The sequence below is a fragment of the Stegostoma tigrinum genome, chromosome X, assembly GCF_030684315.1.
Source record: "Stegostoma tigrinum isolate sSteTig4 chromosome X, sSteTig4.hap1, whole genome shotgun sequence".
Lineage (NCBI taxonomy): Eukaryota > Metazoa > Chordata > Chondrichthyes > Orectolobiformes > Stegostomatidae > Stegostoma > Stegostoma tigrinum.
In genome coordinates this window covers 14,045,653-14,070,536 of record NC_081404.1, presented here as the reverse complement: position 1 = coordinate 14,070,536, position 24,884 = coordinate 14,045,653, and the positions used below count along the sequence as shown (strand labels likewise).

Below are 24,884 nucleotides of genomic sequence, written 5' to 3'. Positions count from 1 at the left end.
ATTGGCTGACGCTTCAAAAGTACTTCGTTGGCTATAAAGCACTCTGAGACAGCTACTGAGTTCGTGAAAGGCGCTAGAGAAATGCAAGTTCTTCTTTTCATGGCTCTCAAAACACAGGTTCTTTTAGTAGAACGCCAACATTACAATTCCCCAATCCCACAACCCACGCCCCCCGATCCCTCCGCCAGCCCCACTTGATTGACAGGACTCAACCATTAGAGCAAACGCCATCTGCTGCGACGTCCTGGTGAAAACGAGAAAGACACCTTGCCCACTTTCCGGGCACTGCGGAGATGCCCACTGAAGCGGTCCTCTCCAGTTGTTCCCAGCTGTGGCCGAGATCCTGATGTGTAATCTGCTGCAAGCTTCCCCTGGCTGCTACACTCACTTGGTACCTCCCAGCCTGCCAGTGTGCATGTCAGTGGATATTGCGAGAAACGGTATTAAAATCCCAGATTTACTGCGGTAATAACAGGCGGCTGGTCAGTTTCACTGGAAATTAACGAGCAGGAGCACAGGTGGACGACATTGTCTGTTATCCACAGAGCAAGTGAGCACCTCAGAATGACACAAGGAAAAGTAAGTACCTCCATATCGCGAAGCACCTTGCTCTGTTTAATTCATGGTATGACAGACTAGTTTTATTTCTCAGAGCGTTGCGATGGTGCGACCAATCTCGTCGTGTATCCCCCCCAAGCATTTTATTGTCTAATTTTAAACATTTTATTTAATATTTCTCTACCTGAGAGCCTCTGACTTTCTTTTCTGAATTACATTCTTCAGTTTAATGGGAAATAAGTATTATTGTGAAGATTAGTACTAAAATAGGGCATCTTCATGAAAAAGTGACACCCCCTCCCCCAGTTTTATTTTGAAAGCCTTGGAAGTCAAATGTTAAACCACTCTTAGAAGCTCAGGCTGTGACGGAATGAAACATTCTGTTACTTCAGTAGGGGAACGGGTTTTCAAGTGTTTAAGGGTTGAATCTTTCAGCTTTTATCCATTCTTCATAACGGTACTTCAGAGCATTTGAGTACTTGAGGTGTGTGCACTCCAGGCTACCTTTGTGCCTGTTCATTGCTGTGGTGTAATATGCCTTCTGTTGTTCAACCAGTCATTGGTATGACCCCAAAAGGTGCGGAGTCCGATTTCTTTGCAGCTAATGTGCCGAAGCTGACCGTGTATCTGAGACACACCAATGATTACTTTCCCTCCCACCTTTTCTTTCCTTCTGCTGTCCTGAAGGCTCTGACTCATCCTGTGTTACGGTGCATTGGTTATCAGCATCCTTTCTTAGCAACCGGTTTATGTGTCAGGAAGAGCAGCCGATCCAACACACATGCACTTTGCATAATTGTGGAAGGCAGAACTGGTTTCCCCTTCCCCCTCCCGAAACCGATATGTAACTCTAGTTAACATGAGATAACTCATCGCTAGTTTGGGATTATCACTTCACCTTGCATGTTAGAATGGGACTGTTCACCAGGAGGGTAACTTGGAGTTCTTAATCCACTCTAGGCGGGTATATTGCTGTTACAATACTGCACTTGGCCCAAGCATTCTCTTTTTTTTGCCCCATTCCTGGGGTTTTTGACATTTAGTGAATTGTGACGTTCAATTATTTGATGTTCGTTGCACACCACCGTTACAGCAATGAATTGGAGAGTAAGCTGTCTCCAGCATTTATTAAGCAGGTAGTTGGAGTTGGGCTTTTGAAAAAGATCACCCCCCCCCTCCCCAAAACAAACGTTGGAGTCACCCCACTTTCAGGCTCACTGTGTCAGTTGCTTTAGTTTGGAGTAGCTGCAATTGATCTCTGATTCTTCCTCCGTATCACTTGGGAATTGAGGACTCTGGTCACTATATTGGAGATGTTCCCGTTTCAATGTCAGACTTCACAGCAGCGTTCAATGGTGTAATTGTTTTGTTTGATTATGTAAATCTGTTTATAACTGATGCTCACTGTGCTGGATTGGTTAAGCTCTTGAGCGTGGATTCGTAGGAAAATTCACAAACTGTACAAATGCTGTGGTTGCCGTGGCGTAATGGTGAGCACGCAGGTTTGTGACCGCTGGGGTCTGAGTTCAAGTCCTGGGGCGGCACGGTGGCTCAGTGGTTCGCACTGCAGTCTCACAGCGCTAGGGACCTGGGTTCAAATCCACCCTTGGGTGACTGCCTGTGTGGAGTTTGCACATTCTCCCCGTGTCTGCGTGGGTTTCCTCCCACAGTCCAAAAATGTGCAGGTTAGCTGGATTGGCCATGCTAAATTGCCCGTAGGGTTCAGGGGTGTGTGGGTTATAAGGGGGATGGGTCTGGGTGGGATATATCAAGGGGCGGTGCGGACTTGTTGGGCCGAAGGGCCTGTTTCCACACTGTAGGGAATCTAATCATATCTGGAAGCCAGAGCAAAAGTATGGAGTAGATATTTTAAAGCATTGTAATCCGTTAAATACACAGAAGGTAGTGTAACCTTTTAGGTCTGAGAGAGAAAAAATCTGCAGCACTCGCCATATGAGGCATTTCTTCATCAAAACCATCACCCTTTGTCCTCTGTAGCAAGGCATACTTTAAAAAAAAACACAATGCTCTGCCTCTCTTCAGCAACTTAGAGCCCTATTGTAAGACTTAAGAGTATTAGAAATATGTGCTGGGGGTTAGTTAGCCTTTATGTCTGATGTAAACAGATTTTTGTTGGGTTCTGCAATCACCAGGCTATGGAAGCAAAGGCTGGTGAGTGGGTTTGAAGTAAGGATTAAACATGATCTAATAGGCTTGGGGAGATGCGTAGCATAGAATGGTATTGCAGCCTGTAGGAAATCCGAAAGGCAATTTTATTTATTGTGTAAGATATATTTTCTTCCTGTTGAGATACTGCCTAATTCCAGTGCAATGCTTATTTTCCATCTTTGTTGAGCTGGGGACTGGGAGGTTATCTCCCACCAAGGTGGTGGCAAGGACTCTCTTGAACTAATTCCCTGCAAATGCACAGGAGCAGCTTGAAGGTGAATCATTGACCATCTTTTAGTTCCTCTGTAGAAACTCCTAACATTTATTGTACTTGATCCACTGAGATCCTTCATATTCCATAAGAAGTCCTGGGAACCCCAGCTTGCAATCCAGTGCTTGTGCAGTCATTACAGGATGGTAACATTAAAAGCTGTCAGATTCCAACAGTGCATTGTCCAACTGTTGCAGATCTATGTGGGGTAGATTCCCTTTGATATTTCCCAATTTCACTTTCGCCAATTTATGGTGATAGGGTGGGTGAGCTTGGATAGTCAAGCAACAGTGTAGCATGAGGGGGGATGTGAAATGCTTTGCCCGCAGGTGTTTGTGATGGAAAGCATTCTAGAGGTGGGCAGAAATACAGGTGAGAGGTGAAAAGGAGAGCTGAAGTAAGTTACTATGAGTCATCCCTTCCGAGTGGCTTGCGCTTTGACAAAGGCACGTGGACAGGGGCAGGATGTTTTTACGAAGTGCTGTGCCATGATGGTGTCAAGTTCTTCAGCAAGAAGAAAATCAGATGTATTGAAGAACAGCCTCCAGTAAGGGTTTATCGCAATAAAGGATTGTGATGGGAACTGATTGTGTCCTGTATGGAAGAAGACTAGCCAGCTTTAAAGGCCAAAGCTGAGATAGGACCAATGGACTGAGTCAGGTGTCTCAGCTGACAATACTTTAACATAACAGTCAGAGGTTCCACTCCAAAAGCTCAAACACAACTTTGGACATCACTCCCAGTGTAGTATGAAAGGAGTGCTGTACTGTCAGATGGGTCTTTTTCAAATAAACCTGTGCCCTGTCTGCACACTAAAATGTCCTATGACACTATTTAGAAGAGTTATCACTGGTGTCCTGGTCAATATTTAGTCCTCAATCAACATCACAAGAACAGATTATCTAATTATTATCAGATTGCTGTTTTTGAGAGCTTGCTGTGTGCCAATTAGCTGCTGGTATTTTCACATTATGACAATGATTGGATGTCAAAAAATACTTAATTGACTGCAAAAGTATTTGGGACATCCCAAAGTCATGAAAGGTGTAAGTTAGTTCTTCTTACTGGGGCAGAAGATTGGGACGTCAGAGGGCTGAAAAGTATAGACTCTGTCAGCAGCCTGACTCTGACTGCTGATTGGGCATGGCACTCTTCAGCAAAACCATGTACTTTGTGGAGCTAGTACCCATCAGATGGCAGAGGCCTGAAAGTGATGTGTGTGGGGGGCTAGAGCTGTTACAGTGGTGGAGATGTGCCAAAGCAAATGACATGTTTTTGATTTGTAAAATGCTTTAAGTTCTGTCGTGTCTATTGATTTCCAGTTTGTGCTAATTGCATTCAATCCAAGCTCTCTTTGTTTATAATGATGTGAGATTTGGGACAAAAAATCCATTGTGTGGAGGATTTGACTGAAGTATGACAACAGGGCCATGTGACTGTGTCAGCCAGGTGGCTCAATGCTGGCAAGTTCTGTGTACTGACAATATATCAGCTGGCAACAGGTTAGTTAGATAATTTGGTATCAGACAATTTCACATGTCTGACAGAGGAATAAAAGAGCGATTAGTAGCAGAAGATTTGAAATTGCACCCTGTAGCAAAACACACCGGCTAGAGAACTTGTACACATCTCAAGATGCTGTTCCAACAAATGAGGGGCAAATGGGCTGTGAGCTGTGTCCTCATCTTGTGCCAGCATTATGTTTTAATCTCTACTGGAGAAAATATTTCTCTCTGACCTGCATCAAGCAGCACACTGGCTTCAGACATTTGCCTCCTCTCCAATCGTGTGCAAATTGAACTCACTGCACAAAGACTCAGGGTCTCAGAGCCACCAATGGTTCCCATCTCATGCTTGCATACACTAATTTCCTCACTCACCTGGTTCCTGCAATCCATTTGTCTTGGACAACTTCTCCATTATTCCAAATGCTGCATCTGATGCTCCCCATCTCTAGTCTTCGTACTTTACCATCCGTTACTTGCCAGTATACTGTTTTTTGTTTTGGTGGGAAGAGTTGCAATGCTGCTGTTTCATCCACTTGAGCAAGATGAAGTGAAGGAATAGGATGTAAAGCTCTTCATCAAGTATAAAGCCAGGTGACTTTTTCAATTTCACATTTTGTGCAGGAAAAGAAAGAGCTTACATTTCCAATGCACCTTTTGTGATCTCAAAACATCCTGAGATACTTTTTGAAGTGCAGTCACTATTATTGTATGGGAAACATAGCAAAATCCCACAAATAGCAGTGTGACCATGAGCAGACTACAGCTTTTTGTGCAGGTTTATATCATCAATATTTTATAAGTGGTGCTATTTGAACTGGTTGCCTTGCTGTGATTTCTCAGTTATATGACAGTGAGTTGAACACAGTCAGTTCATTGTTCTGATGGTTGAGGATAAAGATAGATGCTTCAATCTGTCATCACTGTTTTTCACAGTTTTGTTTTTAAACTAAACAAACAGACTACAATTTCCTCCTTCAGTGTTGCTGGGTCAACATCCCAGAACTCCTTTTCTAACAGCACTGGGTGTCCTATACTGTATGGACTGAGGTGGTTCGAGAAGGCAGCTCACTACCTCCTTCTCCAATTAGCAATGAGTAATAGGTGCTAGCCTAGCCACTGATGCGCACAGCTCCTGAATGTTATATCTTTTAAAAAAACAGTAGATTTCATTTGATTTATTGTCACGTGTATCGAAGTACAGTGAAAAGCTTTGTTGGCGAGCAGTGCAGGCAGATCATAGGGTGAAGGAAACTTGGACAGAGTGAGGCATACAGGTTACACTGCACAGGATGTACACAAGGCAAGATCAGCATTATTTGAAGATGTATTTATTGCTCATTGTGGTCAATGTGGGGAAGAAATTAAATTTGAATCGTGTAAGACCAATAGCCGGATTTCAAGATCATTTCAGAATCTATCTCGATACGTTTTCAATTAATTGCAGTAGGGAATGTTTGAGTATTAGTGTGTTAGTAATCTCTAGTGATGGGCGTCATCAGAATCATGTGGTATAATCTTCTTTGCTCGTACTCTTTTAGTATGTAACGCAGAAGGAAATGTAGGACCACAAGTTTTAGGACCCTCCCCTGGGATTTGGCTTTTGAAGCTCAAGTTCAAAATAATTTGAGCTTGATTATATGATAAATTTTAGCTGAGAATGAAAAAGGTCAGGAGCAGGTTTATAACGATCAGCTGATACATTTTGTGTAGAAAGTAAACCAGTTCTGGTTTTCAAGATCTGATCTTTTCTGTTGGAGGCCTAATGCTTTTCTCACAGAGTCCAGTTGGCACAATGCATCCTATTGAACCCAAAATCATTGATATCCCTAAAAGCATGGGAAATATCTACCAAAAACTCCCAAATAAGATGAAGAGGAGACTTTTTCAATCTGTGTCACTAAGATTCCACCAGGTCAATATAGCCTGGTCTGATGTATGTTATCGTTGTTTCTTTTTGCAGCTTTTTGCCACGAGTAAAAACTCAAATCCAGAAAGTGAACAGGGAGGCCCTGAGAAAAGAGAACCCATGTCAACATCAACTGCTCCTCCCACTTATGAAGAGGCAACCCTGGGGGCAAAGAACAACAGTCCATCACCATCAGCTCCGATGCACCCCAGCTGGGCCTATGTGGACCCAAGTAAGTCAAACCTTTAGAAAAATCATTTGAAAGATTTCATTGCACCTTTTATTGGGAGCTTTTATTGTCAGGCTCATGTTTTGCTTCCCTTTCTACCCCCCTTGTGTGTTGGATCTCCACCTAATGAGTTATGTAACCTTACTGTGAGAGCAGGTAAGAGGCCTCCTCAAAACCCTTCTGCTTTTCTTGAAGCCTGTTGCTAGGTGGCCTACTTGCATGACTAAGCTGGCATGACTTGTCCACTTGGATTTGGTTTTTAAATCTTGTATAGGGAACAGCAACCAGAGTCTACTTAAACCCTGTGTGTTTTTCCTTGTGGTGTGCTTGAGGTGGGTAAGATGCCATTTGTACAGTGGGGGGAGGGTGGGTGGCAGTGTCACTGCAAATATAAAATGCTAGCTGTACTAGCATAGCATAGCACTGCACCAGTTTCTTTGCAATCTACCTTTTTACAATGATACTTAATGAAGGACAAGTGCTGGGATCTTCTAAGAGCTTAGGAGAGGGCTTTCCTTATACCTTGTACTATGTACGTACTTGAGATTCACTGTACAATAATGATGGTTTTACCATTTGGCCAGCTGTCTTCAGTCATGCTATTGGTTTGAGTGAACTGAGGATGACTTTTGTGTATGAAATATTGACTGCCATAACTCATGTTGAAGCAGTGCTCCAAGTTAACTTTATCCACGACATTTCATATATGTATCAAGGACCCCTCTCAATGATCTTCTTTCAAAACCACATAATCCAATTCCTGTCATTATTCTTCATAGTCTTGGAGCCATGTTACTGGAGTAGTAATTCAGACTTTTTAAATTCATATGTGGGTGTCGCTGGCTGGCCAGCATTTATTGCCTGTCCCCAGTTGCCCTTAAAGATCATCTGGTCATGATCACATTGCTTTTAGTGGGAGCTTGCTGTGTGCACATTGGCTGCTGTTTTCCCTACATTACAGCAGTGACTACACTTCAGATGGTGCCTGTAAAGTACTTTTGAGGCATTTGGTGGTTGTGAAAAGTGCTATAGAATTGCAAGATTGTTATAAAGAGCATGTAAAAATAAGTCTTTTAGCGCTCTGATCTGTTAACTCCTGCTAAGCTAATGAGAAGCACAGTCTCGGGGAGGTTGCTGTGGCAATGACCTGGATGTGAGGGTCACCTGCAGTGCAATCTGTTTTGTTCACTGCTGACAAGCAGTTCATTGCACAAAGCAGAGAAACAGGGTTTAATAGGTGATCATAACAGATGGTGGCTGTGTGGATTGATAATCCTATTCTCCTGCTTATTCAATACATGCCATGCGGTAGGCTTTGGAAAGTCCCCCTGACCCTCTGCCACTCAACTGACATGTCTATGGCAGGCATGTAACAGACACCCAGGGGTAATTTTAACCTAGCTAGCTGGGGAGATGCTGAACCCAAAGGATTGGGTGCAAATGCTTGCTAACCTGTTCTCGTGAGATATTAATACTGGCTTATCCTTTAATTGTTGTTCTTGCAAATTGTTCTGACAGCTGCAGGATGGAAAGCTTAGACAAATCGTGCATTTTTTCAACGATATGAAAGGGTTGGCATTTATCAATAATATTAGTGTGTTGCCCGAATGCCAGCTTGTTTCAGTCATCATACTCTCCACTGTGAGCTCCAAGCTTGTGGACTCAGACCGCACTTGGGATCTCTCCTCCGCCTCTCCTCTCTGTCACTCTTGGCTTTTCTCTCCATTTCCATCTTTCAGGAATCCAAGTATGGGCTGTTAGTAGTGCTGGAAGAACTGATGCAGAGTTTGTTATTGGACTTCCTTGTGCCTGGAAAATGGGGTCTGGTCAGCCAGCTGCCTTCCAACATCATAAGCCTGAACTCATCCAAAACTTTGCAGTTCATAAACTAATCGCATCAAATCTTATTCACAGAATCACGGAAGTGTTGTGGTGTAGGAGGAGGCCGTTTGGTCCATTGTAGGTGCACCAGGTTGTTAAATGAGCATCATCAGCGTTTTCTTTTATAAATAATAATTTGTAGGATGTGGGTGTCACTGGACTCCAGGAGTAACACCCACCCGACTGTATACCACTGTACTGCCACCTCTGCTAGGTCGGTCCAGGTGGTGAAAAAGGACAAATCCAGGGATGGTGATGGTGGTGTCTGGGACGTTGTCTGTAAGGTATAATTCTGACCGTATGATTGTCAGGCTGTTGCTTGATGAGTCTGAGAGACAGCTCTCCCAATTTTGGCACCAGATGTTAGTGAGGAGGGCTGAGCAGGGTCAACAGAGCTGTTTTTGCCATTGTCTTTCTGGTGCCTAGGTCAATGCCAGGTGATCCATCCAGTTTCATTCCTTTTTGAGACTTTGTAGTGATTGGTACAAATGAATGGCTATTTCACAGGGCAATTGAGAGTCAACCACATTGCTGTGGGTCTGGAGTCACATGTAGGCCAGACCAGGTAAGGACAGCAGATTTCCTTCCCCAAAGGACATTTGTGAACCAGATGAGTTTTCCTGACAACAAACAATGATTTCATGGTCATCAGCAGTAGGTTCTTTTTTAATTCAAATTTAAACCCGGGTCCCCAGAACATCATAATAAAATGTGAGGCTGGATGAACACAGCAGGCCCAGCAGCATCTCAGGAGCACAAAAGCTGACGTTTCGGGCCTAGACCCTTCATCAGAGAGGGGGATGCGGAGAAGGTTCTGGAATAAATAGGGAGAGAGGGGGAGGTGGATCGAAGATGGAGAGAAAAGATGATAGGTGGAGAGGAGGGAATAGGTCAGTCCAGGGAAGACGGACAGGTTAGTAGGTAGGAAATTGAAGTGGGAGGAAGGGATGGGTGAGAGGAAGAACAGGTTAGGGAAGCAGAGACAGGTGGACTGGTTTTGGGATGCAGTGGGTGGAGGGGACGAGCTGGGCTGGTTTTGGGATGCGGTGGGGGAAGGGGAGATTTTGAAGCTGGTGAAGTCCACATTGATACCATTGGGCTGCAGGGTTCCCAAGCGGAATATGAGTTGCTGTTCCTGCAACCTTTGGGTGGCATCATTGTGGCACTGCAGGAGGCCCATGATGGACATCTCCTCTAAAGAATGGGAGGGGGAGTGGAAATGGTTTGCAACTGGGAGGTGCAGTTGTTTATTGCGAACTGAGCGGAGGTGTTCTGCAAAGCGGTCCCCAAGCCTCCGCTTGGTTTCCCCAATGTAGAGGAAGCCACACTGGGTACAATGGATGCAGTATACCACATTGGCAGATGTGCAGGTGAACCTCTGCTTAATATGGAAAGTCATCTTGGGGCCTGGGATAGGGGCGAGGGAGATGGTGTGGGGGCAAATGTAGCATTTCCTGTGGTTGCAGGGGAAGGTGCCGAGTGTGGTGGGGTTGGAGGGCAGTGTGGAGCGAACAAAGGGAGTCACGGAGAGAGTGGTCTCTCCGGAAAGCAGAGAAGGGTGGGGATGGAAAAATGTCTTGGGTGGTGGGGTCAGATTGTAGATGGCGGAAGTGTCGGAGGATGATGCGTTGTATCCGGAGGTTGGTGGGGTGGTGTGTGAGACCGAGGGGGATCCTCTAGGCGGTTGTGGCGGGGGCAGGGTGTGAGGGATGTGTTGCGGGAGACGCGGTCAAGGGTGTTCTCGACCACTGTGGGGGGGAAAGTTGCGGTCCTTGAAGAACCTGGACATCTGGGATGTGCAGGAGTGGAATGCCTCATCGTGGGAGTTGATGAGGCGGAGGAATTGGGAATAGGGAAAGGAAATTTTGCAGGAGGGTGGGTGGGAGGAGTTGTATTCTAGGTAGCTGTGGGAGTCGGTGGGCTTGAAATGGACATCAGTTACAAGCTGGTTGCCTGAGATGGAGACTGAGAGGTCCAGGAAGGTGAGGGATGTGCTGGAGATGGCCCAGGTGAACTGAAGGTTGGGGTGGAAGGTGTTGGTGAAGTGGATGAACTGTTCGAGCTCCTCTGGGGAGCAAGAGGCGGCGCCGATACAGTCAATGTAATGGAGGAAGAGGTGGGGTTTGGGGCCTGTGTAGGTGCGGAAGAAGTACTGTAGGTTACGTGGAACAGTCCCTCTTCTCTCACACCACGCACCAACCTCCAGATAAAACGCATCATCCTCCAACGCTTCCGCCATCTACAATCCGACCCCACCGCCCAAGACATTTTTCCATCCCCACCCTTGTCTGCTTTCCAGAGAGACCACTCTCTCTGTGACTCTCTTGTTCGCTCCACACTGCCCTCCAACCCCACCACACCCGGCAAACGCAGGAAATGCTACATTTGCCCCCACACCACCTCCCTCGCCCCTATCCCAGGCCCCAAGATGACTTTCCATATTAAGCAGAGGTTCACCTGCACATCTGCCAATGTGGTATACTGCATCCATTGTACCCAGTGTGGCTTCCTCTACATTGGGGAAACCAAGCGGAGGCTTGGGGACCGCTTTGCAGAACACCTCCGCGCAGTTCGCAATAAACAACTGCACCTCCCAGTTGCAAACCATTTCCACTCCCCCTCCCATTCTTTAGATGACATGTCCATCATGGGCCTCCTGCAGTGCCACAATGATGCCATCCGAAGGTTGCAGGAACAGCAACTCATTCCGCTTGGGAACCCTGCAGCCCAATGGTATCAATGTGGAATTCACCAGCTTCAAAATCTCCCCTTACCCCACTGCATCCCAAAACCAGTCCAACCTGTCTCTGCCTCCCCAACCTGTTCTTCCTCTCACCCTTCCCTTCCTCCCACCCCAAGCCGCACCTCAATTTCCTACCTACTAACCTCATCCCACCTCCTTGAACTGTCCGTCTCCCCTGGACTGACCTATCCCCTCCTCTCCACCTATCATCTTTTCTCTCCATCTTCGGTCCGCCTCCCCCTCTCCCTATTTATTCCACAACCCTCACCGCATCCCCCTCTCTGATGGGTCTAGGCTCGAAGCGTCAGCTTTTGTGCTCTTGAGATGCTGCTGGGCCTGCTGTGTTCATCCAGCCTCACATTTTATTATCATATGCTTGAAAGCACTGCTGATGACCTTTTCCATCACTTTACTGATGATCAAGAGTAGACTGATAGGGCAGTAATTGGCCGGGTTGGAGTTGTCCTGCTTTTTGTGTACAGGACATACTTGGGCAATTTTCCACATTGTCAGGTAGATGCCAGTGTTGTAACTGTACTGGAACAGCTTGTCTCGGGGAGCGGCAAGTTCTGGAGCATAAATCTTCAGTACTGTTGCCGTATGTTGTCAGGGCCCATAGCCTTTGAAATATCCAGTGTCTCCAACTATTTCTTATCACGCGGAATAATTTTGATTTGGCTGAAGACTGGTATCTGAGATGCTGGGGACCTCTGGAGGAGGCCGAGATGGATCATCGACTGGCTGAAGATGCTCAAGTCCTTCATTCTTATCAATTTGTTCAGACATAAGTTTAAATCCCCTCTTGGCAGCTGGAGAATGTAAGTTTAAGTAAATTTGGAATTTAAAAACATCTGTCAAGAATGGTGCCTATGAAACTACCAGATTGTTATATGAACCCCACCTGATTCCCTAATATCCTTTAGATATTGCCATCTTGCCCTGTCCAGTCTACATGTGACTCCAGACCCATAGCAATGTGGTTGACTGTTAAGTGCCCTCTGAAATGGCAGGACAAGCCCTTTCTCGTGCATTCAAAAAGGCAATTCACCTTGACAGTGGACACTCTGTTTCAAATTCGGTTTGATATTAATCCTGTGAAGTGCCTATAACATGTTACATGTGAGATATAAATGCAACTGTGGAATAAGCAACTCATGCCATGATTGGCAATCGAGCTAATGAAGGGACACCAGTCCGCATCGTGCTATAAAACGCTTCCACACCTATCTAGAGATAAGTGTGGAGCTGGAGGAACGCAACAGACCAAGCAGCATCAGACGAGCTGTGTTCCTCCAGCTCCGTACTGTTACCTCTGACTCCAGCGTCGCAAGTTCTTACTATCTCCAGACCTGTTTGAATATATTACATACATGATGTACTATGATTTCACAGTTGGTGGCGGTGTGACCAGTATTGTTGTAGTAGCGATTATTGGCCACATAGCGGCAATGTGTGCCAGTCTTGCATTGCTTTGCGATAGCTGAAAGAAGTCTGTTTCACCACACTAAGGCTCTATAATGCATGTCCATGAAAGTTAACACCTTCACTACGACACAGTGAGATGAACTGGTTATCGGGTAGCGATAATAGAGGTCAGCTTATTGATGGTGTAAGCTGGTGCAGTGATGACTTAAATTCCCTGCTGTTGAATGTGAACTTAAGTGATTTAACCAGTTAAAAAATCTAGAGTTAAAATACCAGTCTCAGTAATTATGACAATGAAAGAAATCGATTACCGTAAAGTCTGTACTTCACTTGTGCCCTTTATGGAAGGTAATCTGCTATCTTTACTTGGTCCGGCCTACGTGTGACTCTAGGCCCGTTCTTAACGTTTGTCCGTTGAATTCAGGATGCAACTCATCACCACTTCTCGAAGGCAATTGAAATGGCCAATAGAGTGCTGGCCTAACCAACACATTATCAGTTACAACACTGGCATCTACCCAACAATGTAGAAAACTGCCTGCGCATAAAAAGCAAGACAAATCTAACCCAACCAATTACCACCCCATTAGCCTACTCTGGATCGTCAGGAAGGTGTCAGTAACAGTGACTATCAAGCAGCATTTGCTCCGAAATAACCTGCACCATGATGACCAGTTTGGATTCCGCCAGGGTCACTCAGTTCCTGACCTCATTACAGCCTTGGTTCAAACAAGGACAAAACAACTGAATCACTTGTCCCCACACCTCCTCCCTCACCCCCATCCCAGGCCCCAAGATGACATTCCACATTAAGCAGAGGTTCACCTGCACATCTGCCAATGTGGTGTACCGCATCCACTGTACCCGGTGCGGCTTCCTCTACATTGGGGAAACCAAGCGGAGGCTTGGGGACCGCTTTGCAGAACACCTCCGCTCAGTTCGCAACAAACAACTGCACCTCCCAGTCGCAAACCATTTCCACTCCCCCTCCCATTCTTTAGATGACATGTCCATCATGGGCCTCCTGCAGTGCCACAATGATGCCACAGGAAGGTTGCAGGAACAGCAATTCATATTCCGCCTGGGAACCCTGCAGCCTAATGGTATCAATGTGGACTTCACCAGTTTCAAAATCTCCCCTTCCCCCACTGCATCCCTAAACCAGCCCAGTTCATCCCCTCCCCCCACTGCACCACACAACCAGCCCAGCTCTTCCCCCCCCACCCACTGCATCCCAAAACCAGTCCAACCTGTCTCTGCCTCCCTAACCGGTTCTTCCTCTCACCCATCCCTTCCTCCCACCCCAAGCCGCACCCCCATCTACCTACTAACCTCATCCCACCTCCTTGACCTGTCCGTCTTCCCCGGACTGACCTATCCCCTCCCTACCTCCCCACCTACACCCTCTCCACCTATCTTCTTTACTCTCCATCTTCGGTCCGCCTCCCCCTCTCTCCCTATTTATTCCAGTTCCCTCCCCCCATCCCCCTCTCTGATGAAGGGTCTAGGCCCGAAACGTCAGCTTTTGTGCTCCTGAGATGCTGCTTGGCCTGCTGTGTTCATCCAGCCTCACATTTTATTATCTTGGAATCTCCAGCATCTGCAGTTCCCATTATCTCTGAATTTGAGGTGATCAGACATAATGGGAACTGCAGATGCTGGAGAATCAGAGATAAGAAAGTGTGGAGCTGGATGAACACATCAGGCCAAGCAGCATCTTAGGAGCACAAAAGCTGATGTTTTGGGCCTAGACCCTTCATCAGAAAATTTGAGTTGAGGTGAGAGTGACAGCCCTTGACATCAAGGCTGCTATCGACCAAATGTGGCATAAAGGAGCCCGAGCAAAACTGGAATCAATGGATATTGGGGCAAACTCTCCGCTGGTTAGAGTCATACCTGGCACATAAGATGGTTGTGGTTGTTGGAGGTCAGTTATCTCAACTCCAGGATGTCTCTGCAGGAGTTCCTCAGGGTAGTGACCTTGGCTCAACCATCTTCAGCTGCTTCATCAATGACCATCCCTCAATGGCAAGGTACATTGATTCAGATGCGTGTGTGGAGGCCTTGAACTTTGCACTAAAGATTTCAGAGCAATATGTAAATCCACAAGCTCTAGAGTCAGAAGTAAGTGTGGTATTCACTAAGCAACTGCTAGGCAGCAGGTTTTCAGTCTTGTTTTTTAAGTGTTTTGTTCTGGAACTAGATTTATGGATGTTTTCCATCTCTCACTTTGTTCAGGCCGCAGCCCCAGTTATGGAAGTGGAAGTTTCTCTGGTGAGAGTGAGCTGTTTTCCTCATTCAGCTGGGATGATAAGAATGTCCGACGGGTTTTCATTAGGAAGGTAAATGGACGAGTGTGAATTTTCACTGCTGGCCTCCACTAAATGTTGAGCTTGCCTTTGCTTGCTGGGATACCCCTTCCATTGTTATCATGTTTTTAAGCTTTCCTAATTTATTCTCCCTTTCACAGTTCCCTCTTGTGTTCCTTTTTGCAGATGGAAGGGGGCTTGAGTAGTGCAGGGACTAGAGGGGCTGAATGACCTAGGAGCAAATTACTGCAGACGATGGAATCTGTACTGAAAACAAAAAATGCTGAGATCACAGCAGGTCAGGCAGCATTCATGGAGAGAAAGCAAGCTAACATTTTGAGTCTAGATGACCTTCTTCAGAACTGAAGTAAAGTGTGGAGGGGACAGCATTTTATGCAATAGTTGGTGGGGAGGTGGGTTGCATGTGGAGCAGTAGTATGTATAGAGTGCTGGTGGAAAAAGATGCTGATAGCTCAGAGTAAGTGCTCGGAATGTGAGAATGGCAGAACAATGGTGTGTCTGACTGGGAAGCTCACACAGTCACACTGGGGTGTAGGGAGGGGCAGCTCCAACAGAACACCACTACCAAGCACATCTTTCCTCTCACTCCCCACATCTGCATTTCACAGGGACCCTCTATTCTACAACAACCAACACTCCCCCACACCCCTACTACAACCAGCCTCTCCCTACGGCCCCTTCCTATGTTGTACCTTCTGTGGTTAAACTTGCCCTTCACCCCCTCCCTGCTCACCATCCAAGGGCCTAAAACAATCTTTCCAGGTGAAGCAGCATGTCACCTGTCTGCCCTCCAATCCTGTGTATTGTACTCACTGCACCCAATGGGGCCTACTCTACACCGGACAGACCAAACACAAACTGGGTGACTGCTTTGCAGAACACCTCTGGTCTGTGCTTGAGCAGGATCCCTGACCTTCTCATAGCCAGTCATGTTAACAGTGTCCTGCTTCTCTCTCCTTGGCACACTGCAGTTCTCCAGTAAATCACAACACAAACTGGAGGAACAACATCTCATCTTCAGGCTCAGCACTTTGCAACCTTCCTTGCTTAATATCGAGTTCAACACCTTCATTGTGAACCCACTTCTACTCCTTCCCTTTCTTTTAGCTTTACTTTGTTACATTCTCTGTCACCATGCCAAAACTGCAAAGCTTCCTTGATTTTTACGTTTAAGAACGAAGTGAGTGTGCATGAAGGATGATTTTAGTTGAAACTGTCATTCCACCGTAAATAGAAGAATAATTGAGGTAACTTGGGATGATATAAGGTACAGTACTATCCTTTTTTATGCAGCACCCCTACTCCTTTGCTCTTTCCCGAGCTCTAAATCATTTTCTTTCAAGTGTTTATACAGTTCCCTTTTGTAATGTATTCTGCTTCCATTCTCTTTTCAGGCAGTGTATTACAAATCACCATCATTTGCTGTGTAAATTGTTGCCCCTTGTACTTTTGTCAGTTGCATTTAACTGTTTGCCTGAGTATCATTTCGAAAGCCACTTGGCTGTTTCAGTACTCTGTCAGTGTCAGTGGTTGATGTCGTCTTCTTTCCTGCAGGTTTACATCATCCTGATGATTCAACTTTCCCTCACAGCTGGTGTTATTGCTCTGTTCACCTTCTGGTAGGAGACTATTGGTTCTGTTTCAACAGTGTCACTTTACAGGTCAAACCAGTCTGATTTGCACTGACATAAGGGGAATCCATCAATGATCTACTGGGAGGCAATAGGGGATGAGAAGTTGAATTGAATTGAATTGTTTCCTCCCCGTGTTGATTTTTTTTTTTTTGTCTTGAATTTTGTGCTCCCCTATCCATTAAGGCCTGGCAAATATTTTCTGTTTCAGGGAGCAGAATAGCACTCTCCATCAAGGTGGCACAACTGTAATGTCCCTCTATTTAAGCCAATGTTTCCTTGTGGCAGTTTTGATTGAATCAAGTGTGAAATTTGAAGCAACGTGTGTTTTTGAGCCTGAATCTGCTGGGGACTTGACTTGGACCATCCCCATGCTCACTTGGCATTGGATAAATAGTGAGAGGAGCTTCATTTGCAATGTCGAATCTGATTTCAGCCTCAAGTTCAAGAGGTGGGGGGTGAAAGAGATTATTGTTGAAAATAAGACACTTATTGCACTTGTCAAGACCAACAATAAATTCCAAATTTCAAAAGAGGGCAATGATTTAAATCACAGAGGAAAGGGATTGATGTGGAGATTGCATGGGGGAGGTACTGGCCCCAAGGCTTTTTCTTTCAATTAGGAAAAAGCACACAGTCTGGACATATTTGAGTTCAAGGTCTCTGCACATTGCTTCCTTTGAAATTTGCCATTCTTGCATCTGTCCTCATGAATGCAAGATGTAAAGGTTCAACAGCAAGTGACTTTCTGTGCTACTGAGTGGGTTGCATGGTGTCTCCGTGGTTAGCACGACTGCCTCACAGTGATAGGGAGTCATGTTCTTCCTGTGTCTACATTTGGTTTCCTCCCACAGTCCAAAGATGTGCGGGTTAGCTGGATTTTCCCTGGGAAATGCAGCAATTGGGTAGGATGCAGTTCAAAGTGTCAGTGTGGGCGCAATGGGCCGAATAGCTTCTTGTGGCACTCTAGGCATTCTAGTCTAATTGCCCCTTTGAAAAGGAAAGCATTTGTTGACCATATTTCTGTATATTTGTTTCTCTCACCCCCTTCTGTTGGATTTCTTGACACCTTGTGAAGATGGCACAGACTTGGCTTGCTCTCAACTCTCTGTTGATGAGTCTACAGTTGGTTGCTAGAAGTTGCCAGTTCAGCCTGTCACAAACTGAGCCTCCAATTTGCTGCTGGAGCTTACGCAACTGCACCCACCCGACTGTGCATGAAGCACTGTTCGATGTTCGGGCCAGTATTCTTTCCTCTCTCAACTTCACAATATTCAGCCATCAGACACTAGTGCCTTCAATGAGCTGGTGAGATACTGGTGCAAAGAAAGCATAGAACCAGGAGAATAGAACTTGAGCCAATGACTGCTGGGCTTGCATTTCTGCACTGCTCTGCATTTTGCTGCCTTGATATTTATGCTCCTATTTTTGTGCACCCACCTTGCTCAGGCCTCAGCCCTATCGCAAAACTGTGGAACGGAAAACAAATGAAGAAAAAGGGAGGAAATGGATCAGTCGTGGAAGTGGCATTTATGTCTGGGTAAAAAGTGATAATTAAATGGTCAAATGTCTTCTTAAAATGAAAACTCAACAAGCTACACTGCATTGAACATCAGTGCCCTCACTAGGTTAAAGTCCATGTGCCACCTACATTGCTGGGTTAGGTGCCGGACAGTTTGCCCCTGTGTGGTTGATGTCATGAGCTGGCAGATAATTGATGTTCTGGCTTGGTGCCTGGGTGAGCAGTACCAGTGGGAGAGACCCTCTCATTTCAACTCCTCTGTCAGTGAGGGACACTCTGCTTTTGGAATGTGAGTCAAGTTGCCATCTAATCAAAGCATGATTTTCACCTGTATTTGCATTCCAGCTTGTTCATTTCTGCAGTTGTATTCAACCATGTTCTTTCTCTCCATATGCACCTCGTCCGCTCCTTCTGTACAGCGACCCTGTCAGGAGTTACATTCAGGCACGTCCTGGCTGGTACTGGGCTTCGTAGTAAGTGTGAATTAATAGTGTCCCACTTTGGTGTGTGTGTGTGTGTGGTCTAAATGGTTACATCCTTGTATCTGCAAGGTTTGTGTGGGGGGAGGGGAGGTATTATTGCCAAACTCTGTTCAATGGAAAACTAGAGACATATACGCACAGAAAGAAATAGATGGATAATGCTGATAGTATAAGCTAGGAGGACCGTGCAGAGTGTTAATATCAGTTTTTAGACCATTTGGGTCAAAGGGCATGTTTAGGTGCTGGAAATACCATGTAAACCAGTACTAGCACTTGCTGCAGTCTTTTTGACATCTCTTTTTTCCAATTCACAGTGCTGTCTTCTTTGTAACCTATATGACCCTGGCCTGCTGCCCTGGACCAAGGTAATTATCTTGAGGCTTATGTGAAACTGTACACCATGTAATGGATTGCTCTATTTATTTAACTATTAAAATTGGTAAACTAGTGTTGGGTGGCTTTGTGGTGCAGTAGGTAGTGTCCCTGCACCTCACCCCACCCAAGCTACTCATTACAGGTTCATATCCCACTCCAGGACTACATAATTTGTGAAGACACGTTCAGGATGTGGTCAAACAAATTGAAGACCAAACTCTTAAACCCGTTTGACACACACTCACTCTCTCTCTAATGGCAGGAGATGAGAATGGAAAAGATTCCTGGCCAGTGTGTGACACAGAAGGTTTAAGCCTGTTGCGTCACTATCCATTGCTCCAGGCTACAATGTGCATGGAAAAGTTTGTTGCCACAGTAACTCAGACTCTGGGGCTGGTTGGTCAGTGCGGATGAGACTGAACCCTGTGCTGTAGGCACCAGTCCTCATTCTGCCTGTGGTGGATTTGGGACCTAGCTCTTTGCCCTGTCCACAGTGTATACTGCAATGCTGTCAGTTGGACCCGAGTCATGATGTGGTCACATCCACCAGTACCATCTGAGATGTTCTGGGTAGATTTGCTGCCAGCAATCCTTACCAGGACTGATCATGATAACACATGGGGAAGGAAACCCACACAAATAGTTTTATTACATATTACGTAACATTTTAGTTGCATTACGTGATAGTCTCTTGTAAGAATCAGGCTAGACTTAAGAGTAAGTGTACGTTGCTGCCAGCTACATAAAACCTAGAACTGAACTTGCAGCTGGTACTGAAATCTGGTGGCTATCCCAGGAACAGAACTTGTATCCTGATCGGCACAGCTTATTGGACAAGGTCATTTAACCCTTTCAGGTGCTAACTGCCCTGTACAGCAGAACCTGCCTTTAGGCAGAGAATCCAAGAATAATTCTCATGAATAATATGAATATATTGTTTGTAATATGAATATTATAATAACTGTAATGTGATGTTTAGTTCTTTCCTCCTTTATGAATGGTATATTTTATGGTTCAACTGTGTGGAGGACACTCTGTATCATTACACCAAGTATTTTGTAGGCCTCTCAAACTTGCCTGTGTAGTCGACCTCAAAGTTGAGAGCTGATTCCCCAAAAAGAGATTTCTTCATCCATTTTGCTCACCTCCAGGACATGTTAATTGTTTCATTTGAGTCAAGAGATTCGTGTCCATTGAGAGTGTAGGATTGGTGAACAAATTCCCTTTTTTTTTGGTGAGATGATTTACCTGTTAGTGTGTAGATGTTTAGTGTGAATATGTCTGTTGGAAAGTGGGAAGGCCACATGGAGCAAAGAAATTTCCAATTTTCTGATATTCCTTTGGCCCAGGCATTATTGGAATTATGCATTCCAATATGCCTGGGCCCTGATTTAGGAAAATTGCCCACGTTGTCTCTTGCCTCAATAGTTAATTATTTTCATGAAAGAAAGACTTGCGTTAATGTAGAGTCTGAGGATGTCTATTTACAGGCAAAAAAAGTAGTTATTTTGAAGTGTCACCATTGTTGTATTATAGGAAACAGGAGGTAGTTTTGTGCATAGCAAACTCCCACAAACAAAGTAATTCCAAGCAAATAATCTGTTCTCAATTGTTGGTTAAGGGATAAATATTGGATCAGTTGACAAAACACAGACCAGCCACTGGTTTAAACTCCATCTGCCCACCTTAATTCCTTAAATCCCTTAAGACTTGACAGACAAAAGTCAATTAATCTCAGTTTTCAAAGTTTAACTAGCTTTGCAGGGAGAGGGTTCCAGATACTTGGACTTGAGCTGAGGTCCTGTTGCTCAGAGACAGGATTACTACGCACTGTTACGATTCAACCCTTTTTTAAAAAATATTCTGATTTATTGTCACATTTACTGAAGTAAAGTGAAAAGCTTTGTTTCACAAGCCGTACAGACAGATCATAGTAAGCAAGGACGTACAGGTCAAAATGACCTTGACAGAGGTAACGGTTACACCGTGCAGGGCATTCACTCACTAGGCAAGATCAATGTTAGCAAAATCAGTCATTAATTGAGGCTAGAGGGTCCATTCATTAGTCTGATAGTGGCCAGGAAGAAGCTGTTCCTGAACCTGCCCTTGCGTGTGTTCAGTCTTCTGTATCTGCTGCCTGACAGGAGATTACCAGGTCACGATGGGTCATTGGTAACTTTTCTGCGGCAATCATCAATGTGTTGTGTAAATGGAGTCCATGGATGGAAGATTTGGCTTTCGTGATGGTCTGGACTGTGCACACCACCTCCTGTAGTTTCTTTACAGTGCTTGCCATACCAGGCCATTTTGCATCTGGACAGTATGCTTTCAGCGGTACATCTGTAGAAGTTGGTGAGGGACCTTTATTGACATGCCAAAATTCCTGAGGAAGAAGAGGCGTTGTGCCTACTTGACCGTTGCATCTATGTAGGCAGTCCAGGACAGGCGGTTGGTTATCGTCACTTCAAGGAACTTGATGCTCTCCACTCTCTCAACCTCTGTTCCATTGATATAGATGGAGGCGTGTTCTCCTTTTTGTTTTCTTTCTGAAGTCGATGATCAGTTCTTTAGTTTTTACGATGTTGAGAGAAAAGCTGTTTTCATTGCACCATGTCACAAGCCTTCTATCTCCTTTCTGTATTTTGACTCGTCGCTGTTAGATGTCTATCCCATGATGATGGTGTCATCAGTGAACTCATAGATGGTATTCATTTGAAATTTGGTAACCGGTCATGCAAATGCAGGGAGTACAGTAGGGGCTGAGGATGCATCCTTGGGGGGGCTCCAGTGTTGAGTGGTGTTGTGGAGGAGGTGCAGTTCTCTATCTTCACTGATTTCTGGCCTATGGATCAAAGAGCCAGTTGCAGAGGGTGGGGCTGAAACAAGGGTCTTTGAGTTTTGCGATCAGTCCAGAGGGGATAATGGTATTGAAGGCGGAGCTGTAGTCAATGAGCAGGAGTCTGACATAAGTGCCTTTGTCTTCCGGATGTTCCAGGGATGAGTGCAGGGCGAGGGATATGGCATCTCTAAAAAACCAGTTTAGGAATGTTGTTACTCTCCTCTGGGGCAGGTAGGACTTGAACCTGGGCCTCCTAGGCCAGAGGTAGGAATGCTACTGCTGTGCCACAAGTATATTCTTCAGTACACTAGTGAAATATCCTAGTTCCTGTATAGTAGTTCTGACGACAAGCCAAACTTCCATTGTTCTTAAAGGGGTTTGTCCGAGGGTCATGAACTTAACAGGCCCTTATTACCCACCCGCACCAGCACCCTGAGCCCATTATATTTTACATTCTATCCACTGAGTGGAAAGTTTGTTGCTTTACAAATTTGCAGACCAGTGGAAAGACCTTGGCCAACTTATAGTGGTTCTTTATGAATTCCCAGGACACAACTGACAAACTGTAATAGTTAACCTTAACCTGTGACGTTGTATGTTGCAGGAGATATTTTCCATGGAACCTGATTCTCCTGGGCATTTTTGTAAGTATTGTGACTCAAAGGAGAGAAGAATCCTTCTTTCTGTGCCTCTCTTTCTTTCTCTACCGTTAATCATGTTCATGTTACCAATGACTTGTTTTGTATTATTAAATGGATTGATAGACCACAAGAAAGCATTTAATACAGGAGTAGTTTTGAAACGACTTGCACTGGAGGACCTACATTTGTCCAAGGTGTTGATCAAATGGGTAACCCTTACCACTTCATTGACCTGTACTTGAGCCTCAACCTTCAAATTCTTCCATTCCAACAAATTTGCAATGCACTATCCCAAGGTGCCGTTGAGAGAGGGGCACTAGGCTGCCTCCTTGAATCAATTCTTAGTTGTTCCACTGTTGTGGTTCGATGCAACTGAGTGGCTTGCTTGGCCACTTTAGAGTGGGTGCAAAACTGCAGTTACATGTTGGTCAGACTGTTCAAAGACACCAGGTTTCTGTCTTAAAAACATGTCAACAATCAGCATTTTCACCAGCATTATTAATGAGACAAACATGCTACTCTAGTTCAATTTAATATCCCCCAGCTGGTGGGATTTGAACCCACATCCCCAGAGCAATCATTCAGTCCTATAGATTACTCTGTCCAGTAACATTATCACTATGCTGTGGTTGCCACAGTCTTTACTGTTATGTGTCAATATTTTAGGACTAACCTTGTGTGGTGTTGTGACTGATGAAAGCAGACCTTATTGGGAGTGTTCCTGTGTATGTATTGTATAGCATTAACCAAGATAATAAAATGTGAGGCTGGATGAACACAGCAGGCCCAGCAGCATCTCAGGAGCTCCTGAGATGCTGCTGGGCCTGCTGTGTTCATCCAGCCTCACGTTTTATTATCTTGGATTCTCCAGCATCTGCAGTTCCCATTATCACTGATACAATGTTTCTAACCACTCTCTGCAGACTCTGGCCATGTCTTACATGACAGGAATGATGTCAAGGTATTGAAATAATTAGCTATGCCACTCATTCCACTCTTTGTGGCTTGTCATTAACTGTGTTCTTTTGTTTGTGTTTAACCTTTGTGAAGACTGGCAGTTTTGCATGCATGCTTGGATTTCTTTCAAGGTATTTTTTTTGTTGTTGTATAATGATTTTTGCTTTGAAGTGAATGCTCATTGATCAGGATGCTTCTTGCCCTATTTTACCTTCCACCCTGTTTTGGCTTAATTCACTATGAAATCTAAAATGAATAACAGTCAGCAGTATGAATTCTGGTGCCTTTTCCGTTCAGTAAAGAACAGGCTGTTCTCAGAAATTTGGACAGAAGGAAACCGACCAGTCTGTAGAACTTGAGCTATTTTCTTAAAGGGACCGTGCAACACTAAGTTTTGAAAACTAGATAATGCTTTGGATAATACAGGGAATATTCACTTGATTCTATGCAGAAGGCGGCCAAGAAAGTGCACAGCATGCAGTGCTGATCAAGCATTTTCAAATATTCCTTACAGTGATAATAAATAGAGGTGGTCTGCTTTTTCCATTGATAATTGAGTTGAGAATTAGTGGGGATTGATTTAAAAATCAATGGCAAAATGATAAAGTAAAAGATTAGGAGGCTTTTAGAATTGTTGGGCTGTGGGATGTTTAATCTACGTTGATTCCATTGTAACCCCAGTGAATTTAAAATCCTGATCCTTGTTTCCCAATTGCTTCCTGGTTTTGCTCCATTCTATCACTACGTGCTCCTCCAGCTCTAGAATTCCTACCCAGCCTCCCATTCTCAATGTACCATTTCACTCCTTGGCCATTTTTCATCACCCCCACCTAACCCTTTTGCCATAACCATTGATGATAAAGTCTCAAGCTGTCTAAGCTCTATGCACTGGGACACATGCTCCCTAAATGTTGTCCACCCCTCCTTTCTCTTTTCAAAACTAAAAGTGCACCTCTTACACAAGCTTTGATCTCTTTCCCTATGATTTGAGGTCCATTCCCATTTATCTCCAAGGCAAAGGACCTTGGGTCAGGTTTTTTTGTTAAAAGGCCTTTATAAATGGAGTTGTTATTGCCACAAATATGCAGTGTGAGGCTTGGCTCGGAGCTCAGACTCTCATAAAAGGATTAGCTCTACGACACATTTGGGGAGAAGATGTTATTACAACACATCTGGACAGGGGGGTCTTAAACCCTGGGTCTCCTAGGTCAGAGGCAGGGCCAGTACCACGGCACCACCAGTCTCTCCTCTGGAGAGTGTATATAAATGAATGGCAGTGGAAGTGCCACGAGTGGGTATGGAGTGTTTGTGGGGACAGGACTTTGCATGAATTGACAGGGAGGCGGCATGAGCAGTAAGTGGGAGTGTGAGTGAATCCTATAGGACTTGATATGCAAGCAAGCAACTGGGACAAAGT

The 24,884-nt window shown here is 45.0% G+C and overlaps 1 protein-coding gene across 3 annotated transcripts in view; it reads left to right on the top strand.

The window, feature by feature from the left end:
• The first annotated feature begins 259 nt into the window (after nt 1-259).
• LOC125448259 (protein lifeguard 2-like) overlaps nt 260-24,884 on the top strand; it is a 63,374-nt gene continuing 38,749 nt past the window's right edge. Inside the window, exons 1-8 of one of the 3 annotated variants that reach the window (XM_048523413.2) lie at nt 260-579; nt 6,467-6,644; nt 14,929-15,032; nt 16,575-16,639; nt 18,593-18,646; nt 18,970-19,020; nt 22,474-22,513; nt 23,561-23,598. In XM_048523413.2, the coding sequence (XP_048379370.1) occupies nt 565-579; nt 6,467-6,644; nt 14,929-15,032; nt 16,575-16,639; nt 18,593-18,646; nt 18,970-19,020; nt 22,474-22,513; nt 23,561-23,598 (545 nt within the window). In that variant the 5' untranslated portion in view covers nt 260-564. Of the gene's footprint in view, nt 580-6,466; nt 6,645-14,928; nt 15,033-16,574; nt 16,640-18,592; nt 18,647-18,969; nt 19,021-22,473; nt 22,514-23,433; nt 23,472-23,560; nt 23,599-24,884 lie in introns of all 3 variants that reach the window. The other 2 variants (XM_048523412.2, XM_048523414.2) reach the window with 2 other exon arrangements.